Source organism: Betta splendens, chromosome 9 (assembly GCF_900634795.4).
Source record: "Betta splendens chromosome 9, fBetSpl5.4, whole genome shotgun sequence".
Classification (NCBI taxonomy): Eukaryota; Metazoa; Chordata; class Actinopteri; order Anabantiformes; family Osphronemidae; genus Betta; species Betta splendens.
In genome coordinates this window covers 30018126-30030544 of record NC_040889.2, presented here as the reverse complement: position 1 = coordinate 30030544, position 12419 = coordinate 30018126, and the positions used below count along the sequence as shown (strand labels likewise).

The following is a 12419-nucleotide window of genomic DNA, read 5'->3' as shown; positions in this document are numbered from 1 at the left end:
TAAAAAATATATTGTTTACAAAAGTACTTAATTCTTCACACTAATTAAGACAGTCGTTCTTGACACGTTTCAATAATATTAATTTAAGAAATATTTAACAGACATCAGAGTTCTCTTTAAAAAGAGAGGTTCATAATGATTTAATTTTCAAAAACAAACGAGAAATAGCAACTGAACAAACATTATGTTATCATTTACCTCACATTATATCATACTACAATAATTTATATATTTATACAATTTGAATAGTGTATTTGTATTTACGTTTCCATTTTAATCGCTAGAATGAAAAGTAGAAAAAAATCGTAAACAAAAAGCATAAATCAAGTTTGAGATTTATGACTTTCGAGATACAAGTTTTTTCTTATTTTCTGCCTTCGTCATGATTTGGACTCAATAAATCGACATCCTGACGTCCGTAAATGTTTCGTTTAGTAGTGGTCTAAACAGCTTCGGTCTATAGCAGACGCGCAGGAAACCGCGGCGGAGTGACGCCTCCCGCCTTTCTTCTCCTCTATGGGTCACATGACAGAGCTGGGTGAACCTCCTGACTGGCCGCTCCGCCGCTGATCCTCCGCCTCTCCGCTCTGTTCTCGCTGTGTGTGTCTGCGTTGCCTTTAGCTGCCGTCAGGACCGACGCGGACATGGCGGACGCAGCCAACCCTCCACCGCTGCAGACGGACTTCCAGGAGCTGGAGGACGGGGAGGACCTGTTCCCGGAGCCGAGCGCCACACAAGAGGTGAGGGGGGGGAGGCGGCAACGCACGAGGCGTTTAAAAGACTTACGTTCTGACCGAGGTTCGATTCGCCTTGGCGTTGGCTGTGCTTATGTGACGTCATCCAGCAGCACTGGATCAGAACGCTGCGTAACAACACAGACGGTGGCCTTCAAAGTGACGGCTACGTGAGCCGACGAGGGTCATTCGCGCAGTGGGCGCGTCGCTCCGTCAGGTGACAGTCACACAGGTGTGCGTGATGCCTTCAGGAAACGTCAGATAAAGCAAATAGTATTTACATTTCCTGAAAGACCTGAGAGTTCAACAAGATGAAAAGTTGGAAGACTGCTGGCTCAGGTTCAGCCGCACGCTGTTAAACTGAGTGTTCAGACGCAGTGTGTGTGAAATGGAAACGCTTGTCCTGTGACACAAAAGCAGGCTGCTTTGCTGCAGCACAGATCCTGCAGCTGGAGCCCTGGAAATGCCTCCAGGTCAGAGTCCAGGGACCCGGAAGCTCCACGCTTACCTTTGTGCTAGTGACGTTTAGTAGTAGTTGACACTTTTACAAGAGGCTAAAATGTCAGTGCTGCATATTTTCTGTTGAAAATCAGACTTCAGAGTCACCACTGAATGTCCATGCAGCAAATCCCAGCTTGAACGTATGTGATTTGGTCCAAGTGGCTGATGTTCACCACAGTCGGACCAGAACCGCTTGGTTCCGGCTGCGTTCTGATGCATCACTCAAGCTGCCGCTTCCCTGAGGCCTGCAGCACAAACACTGGTTTTCATTATCACTTATCTGCTCGTCATCGGCGAAAAGCAGCGTAAATATTTCATGAGGCCTCAGTTGACGTCTTCGCTCGTTTAGTTCACGTTGGCGTCGGAGGGAGTAAAAAACACACAGGCCTGTTTGTTTTTCCGCCTCTCGTTCCTGGTGATGAGTGCGTGCAGTGTGTGTGTTGAACAGTTGTGACCAGGTTCGCGTTTCCTGCCTTTGCAGCCGCGGCCGCGGGTTCTGCGTCTGGCTCTCGGTTCTCCGGCCTCTCGCTACGTTTCGTCTGCTGACTCAGGAGGACGCTCTCCTCATCATCACTCATTTCCTCCTCTCCTCGTTCTGTCTCTCGGACAGTTTCCTGACGAGGCTCCGTCCCTCATTTGATCACGACACCAGCTGTGGAGACGAAACCAGATGTGCAGACGTGTAACGGGCTTTAAAGCTGCAGGAAGGTTCTGTGAGCGCTCCTGTTGGTGGAGCTCGCGTCCAGAGACGTGTGTTTGTGTGGTTGACTCGCAGATTTAGTCCAGTTTGACACAGAAGGTGTGAACTCTAGAACCCTGGAGCGGTTCTAGCCTCCAGCTTCCAGTTGGACTCAGCAGCACCGCCTGCTCGTGGCTGATGTTTCTGTGCGCTGGGGCTGACGTGGTTCTGTTCTGTGGAAGGAGCTGATGGATGCGTGTTCCTCTGCACACAGGAAGGATGACACACTCGCTTTCATTTCTTCTTCTCTGGAACACGTTGAGTTTTCAGTTTGAGACGCTGCGCAGACTGACACGCTGCGGGTGTCAGTCACCGTTAGTAACGGAGGAGTTCACGCTTCAAACAAACAGCCGAGACAGCGTGGAGGGAAGTGGTCCCACGTAACGACACTGACATGTTTGTGTGTGTGGACAGTCAGGACCAGCCAGTCTGCCGGCTCAGGACATCAGCACCAACTCAAATGGACCCAAACAAGACTCGCTGTTTGATGACGACCCCGATGACCTGTTTGCAGGTACGCACGCGCACACACGCAGACACACACACACACGCACGCACACTCACACAGACACACACACACAGACACACACACGCACGCACACACAGCCACACACAACACCACCACACGCACCACGCACACTCACACGCACACACACACGCACGCACACCACGCACACAACCACACACAGACACGCACACACCACCACACACCACGCAGACACACACACACAGACACACACACACACACACACACACACTCACACACCCACACACACACACACACACACACACACACACACACACACACACACACACACACACACGATGAAATCAAGCCGATCAGTGCGGTGTCTCTTTGTTGCAGAGGCCACAGAGGAGGTTTCTCTGGACAGTCCGGAGAGAGACGTTCTGCTGTCTGACGGCCCGTCGCCCGCCATCACCCCCATCACCCCCCCCACCTGCGTCATCGGTCCTCACATTGGCCACGACGACTTGTTCACACACTCATCCTTTGACGAGGTACACACACACACACACACACACACACACACACACACACACACACACTGCCGCCGTGCTGTCAGACATGTTATATTTTAAAGGGTAGAAATCCCTCTCCAGGTAAGTGTACCTCATCACACACATCCACAACCTGTGACTGAGACTGTGCTTCCTGTTCGGTGCAGATTGAAGAGGAGGAGGGCGGCGACTCATTTGACATACACATATCAGTGTCTGACCCTGAGAAAGTTGGTGAGTGTCAGAAAAACCAGTAGCCTCTTGAGAGCTTTGCATCGGCATTGGCTCCTGCGGTGACTGACGCTGTGGCGTCATCGCCCCCTAGAGGCGCTGACGAGTCACTGCAACCACAATGTCTTTGGGAAAAAGAACAGGGACGAATTCAGCTTCAGTGAAGCAACTAGTCAGCTCCTTTATACAAACAGAGAGAAACCCGAGGAAGACGTTGATGACCTGAACCAGATTTACCAGCTCTGTGTTCAGTGTTTGAGTAGAGAAACTGGTGCCTGCTGTAAACGCTGTGGGTGTGTTGCAGGTGACGGGATGAACGCCTTCATGGCCTACAAGGTGACGACCAAGGTGAGAGTTACGATCACAATGAGCTGCACATTCACCTGGGACGAGTCAGAGCAAGTTTTTCTGAATCCTAACTTGCAATGTATGAAACCTACAAGACAGACCACATTAGGAAAAACCTGTAATTATTGTCACTCTTCATTGTTAAATGAAAACTCTGATGGTATGACACCGTAATCAGGTCTCTCTCTCTCTCTCTCTCCCCTCCTCTGTTGCTCGCCCAGACGTCCATGTCTGTGTTTAAGCGGAACGAGTTTTCAGTAAAGCGACGTTTCAGTGACTTTCTGGGTCTGCACAGTAAGCTGGCCTCCAAGTACCTGCACATAGGCTACATCATCGTCCCCCCGGCGCCAGAGAAAAGCATTGTGGGTAAGTAAGGCGGTGCACCGGCGCAGACTGCAACATTCACAGCTAGAGGCACAAACGCGTGACGCCGCTCCTCCGTCTGCAGGGATGACCAAGGTGAAGGTGGGGAAGGAGGATCAGTCGTCCAACGAGTTCGTGGAGAAGAGGAGGTCGGCGCTGGAGAGGTAGAAGCACACCTGCATGTGTAAACACTGCTGGGCTCAGAGTGGTTGACCTTTGACCCCTTCTCATGCCGTCCCGTTGGTTCTTCAGTCTTCTCCTTTGTCTCGATGCTGCCACACTACCCAGGCAGCGAGAAAAGGAAGTGTTACTGTAGAGAAAGGAAAAAAACTGGTTGAGGCCAAAAGGTTGAACCACAAATATTAGATACGTCATTATCACAACATGCATGTTCCTGAGTGTGTGTTGAATTGTGAGCGGTGAAGGGCGGGGCTGACATTCAGCTGCCCTTTTCTCCTGGTGTTTGATTGACAGGAAGGTCAGCGAGTGACAGCTGATGGAGTTCAGCACTGCAGAACTCCACACTGATGGGCGTGCGCACACACACAGACACACTCACACACACACACACACACACACACACACACACACACACACACACACACACACACACACACACACACACACCAGGTTAATCACCATTCTAAATTTACATTTATGATAATTTTTGCAAGTTAACAGCAGAATCAGAAGCTGGATTTTAAAATCGATAAGGTTGAAATTAACACATCAGAATAAATAATTAGTGAAGCCAGTGTCAATAAGCTTCTGTATGACTGCTCTCACTCATTATTCACAGACGTACAGTATCAGGCTCAAAGGTTTCTGTTCTGACTATCTTTAATATATGTTGTGTTCAACTAGTTGTAATATGACATTTAACATGTTTTTGTTTAGGTTGTGATGTGAATTTTTTAAATGTAATACAATTTTTTTATTCTTTTGCTTGAATAAATTAATATTCAGTCTTTTCTTGACTCAAAGCAGTGACTCTGAGCTGGTGTCTGTGTTCCAGGTACCTGATGAGAACAGTGAAGCACCCGGTTCTGCTGAAGGATCCTGACGTGCTGCAGTTTCTGGAGAGCTCAGATGTAAATAAACCAATGCTTCTATTTTAATGCTGAGGAGAGAGGAGAGGTGAAGTAGTGAAGTAGTGGCGCCTGGGAGGGCTCCTGTTTGTGACGAGGCCTCATCGTCTGTTAGCGGCGGTGGCTCCTCGGGTGAAGGCTGCAGTAATGTCTGCATGGAAGGCTTTGATTCCTCCAGCGTCTCTGCTGTGAATCAGCATCTGAGGTGCATTCTCAAAGGCTGAAATGACCTGAGCCAGGCAACGCCTCCATGTGTGAACAGCAGAGACGAGCTGTGAACTCATCTGGGACAAAACACACACCCCGACTCCGAAAACTCAGTTTTCCAGCCAAACGACCCGGCGAGGTCAAACCTCCGAGTCTGTGGCTCAGAGCCGGACCTCGCCTGAAAAACTGCCTGAGGCTTTTAGGGCCTGTGGCGTTTCCTGTTCCTGCTCCTCAGCGTCCACTGCCTCTAAATCCGCTGCAACATTTCATTGTGTTCCTCCCTCTGAACCGTTTGTAGGACTGGGCCCGAATAAATGGAGCCGTGTCACAGAATTAACAGATGAATCGCTCTGACGCTTGACCGAGCGTGTCGCTCCGTCCGGCTGCTTAATGGAACACGACCAGTGGAGGGGACGAGCGGCTGGGGACAAATGGCACCAGGCTGCGATTGAAAGCTATTTTTACCCCCCAGCTCCACTCATTTAGCCCGGTCCCTCCATCAGCTGGGCCCCGGGGACCGAGCCGTCCCCCGCTCCTGCCGCTCCTGCTAAATGAGACGGGGGGGCTCCAGGAAAAAAGTAAACTTTTGCAAAATGAAGAAAAATGAGCCTGTTTTCAGAGCCGCTGCCGCGGTTAGAGGCCGTTCACTTAAAGCGAAGCCATTAAATCTGCTTGAACCTGAAGCAGTTTAGCTTTAAGAGGAAAAATGTATTGATGCTATAGAGAGAAAAGAATCCAAGTGTTTAAGTGGATGTGTGGCGGTTCCCAGTTTAACCAGTGGTTCTGCCTGTGGGCCGCTTCTCTAGCTGCCTCGGGCCGTCAGCACCCAGGCCTTGAGCAGCGCCGGGCTGCTGCGGATGGTCAACAAGGCAGCGGACGCCGTCAACAAGATGACTATCAAGATGAACGAGTCGGACGCGGTGAGTGGAGCCACGCGCCGCCGCCGCCGCCGCCGCCGCACGCAACCCTGACTCAGCTTCTTGTTGCAGTGGTTCGAGGAGAAGCAGCAGCATTTTGAGAACCTGGACGTTCAGCTGAGGAAGCTCCACGGCAGCGTGGAGGCGCTGGTCTGCCACCGCAAAGGTGAGCGCGGGGCCACGAACGTGAACGCAACGCAGCCGCCCGCTTTCATGCTCCACTGACGCCCTCTCTGTCCTCAGAGCTGTCGGTGAACACGGCGCAGTTCGCCAAGTCGGCGGCCATGTTGGGGAACAGCGAGGACCACACGGCGCTGTCCCGGGCCCTGTCCCAGTTGGCCGAGGTGGAGGAGAAGATCGACCAGCTGCACCAGGACCAGGCCAACGCAGACTTCTACCTCTTCTCTGAGCTGCTGGGAGACTACGTCCGCCTCATCACCGCCGTCAAGGTACGAGCCGCTGCTGGAGCCAGACACCAGGCCGGGCCGTGGTCCAGGGTCTGACTGAGAGCCTGTGTGTTTCAGGGTGTGTTCGACCATCGCATGAAGACGTGGCAGAAGTGGCAGGATGCTCAGATGCTCCTGCAGAAAAAACGAGAAGCAGAAGCCAAACTGCAGTTCACCAACAAACCAGACAAGCTCCAACAGGCCAAGGAAGAGATCAAGGAGGTGAGAGAGGGATGGAGGGAGGTAGGGGAGGAGGAGGGAGGAAGGTGAGAGGAAGGTAATAGGGAGGGAGGGAGAGAAGGAGGTGGGTGGAGAGAGGGAGGGGAGAAGAGAGGGAGGGAAGGTAAGCAAAGATGGAGGTGAGAGGGAGGAAGGAGAGAGGAGAGAAAAAGAGGGAGGGAGATGAGAGGAAGTTAAGAGGGGGGGAGAAGGAGGTGGGAGGATTAAGGGAGGGAAGGTATGGAAAGATTGAGGGGAGAGGAAGGGAAGGAGGGAGGGAGGTGAGAGGAATGGAGGGAAGGAAGGAAAAGAGAGAGAGGGAGGGAAGGAGAGAAAAGAGGAGGGAGGTGAGAGCAAGGTAAGAGAGAGAGAGAGAGAAGGAGGTGGGAGGAGAGAGGGAGGGGGGAGGGAGGTAAGAGGGAAGGTAAGGAAAGATTGAGGTGAGGAGGGAGAGAAGAGGTGAGAGGAGGGTAGGGAAGGAAGGAGGGAAGTGAGGGAGGGAGGGAAGGAGGTGAGAGGAGAGAGACATGACCTCCCTCTCATGTGAAAGAGGGAGGGAGGGAGAGAAGGAGGTGGGAGGAGAGGGAGGGAGGTAAGAGGGAAGGTACGAAAAGATGGGGGGGAGAGGGAGGTTAAGGGGGGGTAAGGTGGGAGGGAGGGAGGCTCCTCACACCCGCCGCCTGTCAGTCAACCTGTTCCGCTCTAAACTAAGTGATGATCCAGAAGTTGAAAGTGTCCATAAGTGCTTTGAAGCAGTGAATCACAGCAGCGTCCTGGATGCGCTGCGCTTCCTGTCTCCTCTCGCTGCTGCTGCGTCCAGTCAGATGAAACGAGCGCTCCTTCACAGCTCAGTCATGTGAAAACTTTTCTGCTACGTGGACGTTGTTTTCTGCGGCTTCGCCGGCTGCACGCGAACGACAAACGAGAGAGAGAAGCACTTTATTAGCGCGCGTGTTGAAGCTGTCACCCCACAAATTCCTCCCGTCTGTCAGAGCCCAGTCGGGTCCGGGCGCCGGAGCGGCGCCGCCGTCAGGCCCCGGTTCGGGGGAGGCTGTCAGGAGCCGCACACCGACACCGCAGTAGAGTTGCAACCAACATTTATTTGGAGTCGACGAGAGTTTTGCCGCCTGTCAGAAGAAGAACCACTTTTACTCCAGACGAGGAGGTGGACGTGGACAAGGCCTTGCAGGTTCTGGTCCGGTCCGGTCCGGTCTGAAGGAGGCGACTGATTTTACAGCTTCAGCCAAACGTTCAGCATCGTGGGCTTAATGAGCTCCGGTTCGTGATGATGTGGACCCCTGAGCGGCGCTGCCCCCTGTGGGCGCCACACGGAACAGCAGCAGCTGCTCGGTCGGGTCCAGATGTTCACAGCTTCAACAATTCACCAGGTTCAGGGTTTACAAGATAAAAAGTGATAAAAACATCAGCTCAACCACATTGTCCAACTTTGTAGCTGCTGCTCTGCTTCATAAACAAACTAATTCTCATCACTGACTTTATTCAGACACTTTTAGTGTTTGAGCAAGGTTTTAGTTTCTATTCAGTGCTTTTGCTTTTCCTCGTGTTTGCTCATGTTTGGATCTTCCTCCATGATTTTGGAAGCTCTGAAGGTTTTTTTTCCAGCCTCTTAAAATATGTTGCATTTTCCCTGCCATGCTTTCCTTCAACCAGGAGATTGAGGAGGTAGGACGAGCCCGCCTGTCTGTCTAACTGTCTGTCTGACTGTCTGACTGTCTGACTGTCTGACTGTCTGTCTGTCTGTCTGTCTGTCTGTCTGTCTGACTGACCGTCTGTCTGACGGTCTGTCTGTGTGACCGTCTGTCTGTGTGACCGTCTGTCTGACCGTCTGTCTGACCGTCTGTCTGACTGTCTGTCTGTCTGAACGTCTGTCTGTCACCACCCACCTGCTTCGTACCTTTTTATTTGCTTCATTGCACCATTTTATTCTCACAGTTTTCATATTTAATTTGTTGTATTTTTTACTCTGTAATATTTTTGATTCTATGATTTAACCTTAATAAAGTTCTTTAAATTTTGAATTTTGAATTTTTTTTAAACTTCACTTAAACTAAGTTGAAACCACACATTTAGTAATGTAAAATGTTTGTTGGCCACAACAAAAAGATTTTTAAGTTTAACAGGAAAATATAAATCTTACCAATGTTAACGTAACACTTCAGGTGGTTCAGGTCTCTTGAAGAGTTGAGCACAAAGAATCCGAATAGATCAAACACCTAAAAATTACTTATAAAATATATATAATATATAAGTTATTTGTGTGTTTTCCAGCTGGAGATGAAGGTGCAACAAGGAGAGAGAGACTTCGAACAAGTCTCCAAAACCATCCGCAAAGAGGTCAGCAGGTTTGAGGTGAGAGTCCGGATGAGAGCAGCCTGAAGTGTCCGACTGCTTCATGGGTCCTAAAGTGTCTTGTCTTCATTCTACAGAAAGAACGAGTGAAGGACTTTAAGACGATTATCATCAAATACCTGGAGTCGCTGGTTCAGACACAGCAGCAGGTAAAATACCTCTCTCCACCATTTGGCAAACGTTAAGTGGTTGATTGTTTACGTAGACAGGCCGAAGTTCAATTTGGCTTCACAGCTAAACCAGACCAAGCTACAGGGGCCGTGATTCTATTTTCCTTTTTCCTGCAGCTCATAAAGTACTGGGAGGCCTTCTTACCTGAGGCCAAGGCCATCTCCTAGACAACACTACAATACCCACAATGCACCGGTCGCCCTGGGCCTTCCACCCCGTCCGGTTCATTTCCAGAGAGAAGAGAAGTTTGGAACTAAATCAGCTCAAAGTTCCTTTACTACGTACTTTTGTTTTTCTGCTGCGTTCAGGTGCCATGGGAATAACAGAGAATCCTATTTGACTTGAACGCAGCAGGAGTTAAATCAGGACGCTCCTTGTCTCTTTTCACTTTCACATTTAAACCAGGCTAACGGGAAGATGGGAGCGTTTGGAGGTGTGTTTATGTGGTGCATCAGAAAGTGAGAACATCCCATCCTATCCAGTGTAAGAGACCACTTTATTTAGCTTAAAATGCAGAACAGGGCAGGCTCCCGTACGTTGCCCCTCGCTGGAGGTTGGTTCCTCTGCACCACTGATGATTGGGTGATTACACTGGGCTCCCTGGGAAATGTGGTTTTCTTTTTAATGATTCCTTTTATGAAGTTTAGAGTTTTAAAACCGAGACTGTGAAAACGGTTTCCTGAACGCAGCACGCAGCTTCCAGCCACGTCTCTATTAGCCGACAAATTTAAGTCATAACATTTTTACATTTTCCTTCATGCTGCATGATCGCTGTGCTGTGAAACTGATCTGGAGTCAGCGACGATGGACGACTGACTGCATCCTCCCTTTCAGTGTCCTGTACTCACGTTCTCTCACTTCCCTTCATGCCTTTCAAAACAAGAGGCCTCGTAGTTGTTGCTTTATGATCGCGAGTGAAGGCAACGTTTTCTGATGTTTTCTGTTTGAGCCCGTGAGCAGAGAAGAATTCAACGTGTCCTGGTTCCTTCATCCAAACAAGCTGAAGATTATCAGATTAACACTAAATCTGACCAGCAGCATCTGCTGCTCGTTCGCTGCATGGAGGCGAATGAAGTGACGCTGAGCCTTGAGTCACACACATGAAACCTTGTTTTTCACCGTCTCTGCTGTTGTTTTGTTCATGTTTGTCAGCTCGAGTACAAATCTGCCCTTTTCCACCGTGACTAGATTATAGGTGATTTGTTTTACCTGGACATATTTCCATGACCATCATACTCCGTATTGATTCTGCCTTTTGTATTTGATTCCATGTGTTCCACCTGATGTGCAATGGTTCCATTTGAAGAACGTTTAATTTTTTTAATTTGCTTTGCCTGAGTTGTTGCCTGTCCAGTTCCTGCAGCAGAGCAGACGTTTGATTAAATAAACGAATGTATCTCATCCACTGTTTGGCTTGTAGTCATACGTGCGTGTTCCCATAACAATCATCAGCTCCAGCAGGACGTTAACTATTGGCTTTACTTTAGGAGGCTGCTGAACAACACCAGCAAATCAAAGATGGAGGTGAAGTGTGGACATAAGAAAGATTGGACCCCAGACCTTGGACTCTGGGCCTTGGACTTCGGGCCTTGGACTTCGGGCCTTGGAGCTTCCAGGCTTTGGACTCCGGGCTTTGGAGCTCCCAGGCCTTGGACTCCGGGCCTTGGAGCTCCCGGGTCTGGAGCTCCCGGGTCTGGAGCTCCCGAGCCTTGGAGCTTCCGGGCCTTGGAGCTTCCGGGCCTTGGAGCTTCCGGGCCTTGGAGCTTCTGGGCTTTGGACTCCGGGCCTTGGAGCTCCCAGGCCTTGGACTCCGGGCTTTGGACTCCGGGCTTTGGACTCCGGGCCTTGGAGCTCCCAGGCCTTGGAGCTCCCAGGCCTTGGACTCCGGGCCTTGGACTCCGGGCCCTGGAGCTCCCAGGCCTTGGACTCCGGGCCTTGGAGCTCCCGGGCCTTGGAGCTCCCATGCCTTGGAGCTCCCAGGCCTTGGACTCCGGGCCTTGAAGCTCCCTGGTCTGGAGCTCCCAGACCTTGGACTCCGGGCCTTGGACTCCGGGTCTGGAGCTCCCAGACCTTGGACTCCGGGCCTTGGCCTTGGAGCTCCCAAGCCTGGGAGCTCCCAGACCTTGGACTCTGGGCCTTGCAGGTCCCGGGTCTGGAGCTTCCGGGCCTTGGACTCCGGGCTTTGGACTCCGGGTCTGGAGCTCCCAGACCTTGGACTCCGGGCCTTGGACTCCGGGTCTTGGAGCTCCCAGACCTTGGACTCCGGGCCTTGGCCTTGGAGCTCCCAGGCCTGGGAGCTTCCAGACCTTGGACTCTGGGCCTTGCAGGTCCCGGGTCTGGAGCTTCCGGGCCTTGGACTCCGGGCTTTGGACTCCAGACCTTGGACTCCGGGCCTTGGAGCTTCCGGGCCTTGGACTCCGGGCTTTGGACTCCAGGCCTTGGACTCCGGGCCTTGGAGCTCCCAGACCTTGGACTCCGGGCCTTGGACTCCGGGCCTTGCATCCCAGACCTGGAGCTCCCACTTTAGGAAGCTGCTGAACAACACCAGCAAATCAAAGATGGAGGTGAAGTGTGGACATCAGAAAGATGGACTCCGGGCCTCGGATTCCAGGCCTTGCACCCCAGGCTTCATCATCCTCTACAGGCAGAGAGTAGTGTGGGTAAAGATGCCTCTTAACCCACAGCGCAGGAGTAATGGCGCCTCCACCTTCTTGTCTCACCTCCACCTCCAGAATTTCCACTTTGACTCAGAATAATGCTTGTGCATCTGTTAACCTGTGGCTCCAGAATAATGTAGATGCTCAGCGGTGGCATCCATCTGCCTCTAGAATAATGCAGGCGCATCTGCTGCGCTCACCCTCTCACCCTCACTTTCAGGATAATGTAGGTGCATCTGTTATGCTGCTGCCTCCGACCTGCATCCGCAGCACGTGGCTCTTTCTTATTGGGGCTTATCAACGCCACTAAATCAGCCACTCTGCAGCTCCTAGAGTTTCCACCGCTGCTTTAATTTTCTGCTCTTTCCTCCAGAGACACAAACACAGAAGGGAATGAAACAAAAAGCC

General features: G+C 51.3%; 2 protein-coding genes across 2 annotated transcripts; one reads left to right on the top strand and one right to left on the bottom strand.

The window, feature by feature from the left end:
• The first annotated feature begins 462 nt into the window (after positions 1-462).
• Positions 463-10755, top strand: LOC114861929 (sorting nexin-2-like). The gene is made up of 15 exons (XM_029161676.3): positions 463-740; positions 2389-2488; positions 2840-2994; positions 3162-3228; positions 3530-3573; positions 3795-3939; positions 4022-4100; positions 4952-5027; positions 6038-6151; positions 6221-6314; positions 6392-6597; positions 6673-6816; positions 9103-9183; positions 9261-9332; positions 9471-10755. Exons 1-15 carry the CDS (start codon positions 645-647, stop codon positions 9519-9521), a joined length of 1524 nt encoding a protein of 507 aa, XP_029017509.1. The 5' UTR covers positions 463-644; the 3' UTR covers positions 9522-10755.
• Positions 10753-11856, bottom strand: LOC114863015 (translation initiation factor IF-2-like). Its single transcript, XM_029163824.1, has 2 exons — positions 10915-11856; positions 10753-10848 (listed from the first exon to the last, which is right to left on the bottom strand). The coding sequence occupies exons 1-2, from the start codon at positions 11854-11856 to the stop codon at positions 10753-10755; spliced, it is 1038 nt and encodes a 345-aa protein (XP_029019657.1).
• Positions 11857-12419: the final 563 nt, after the last annotated feature.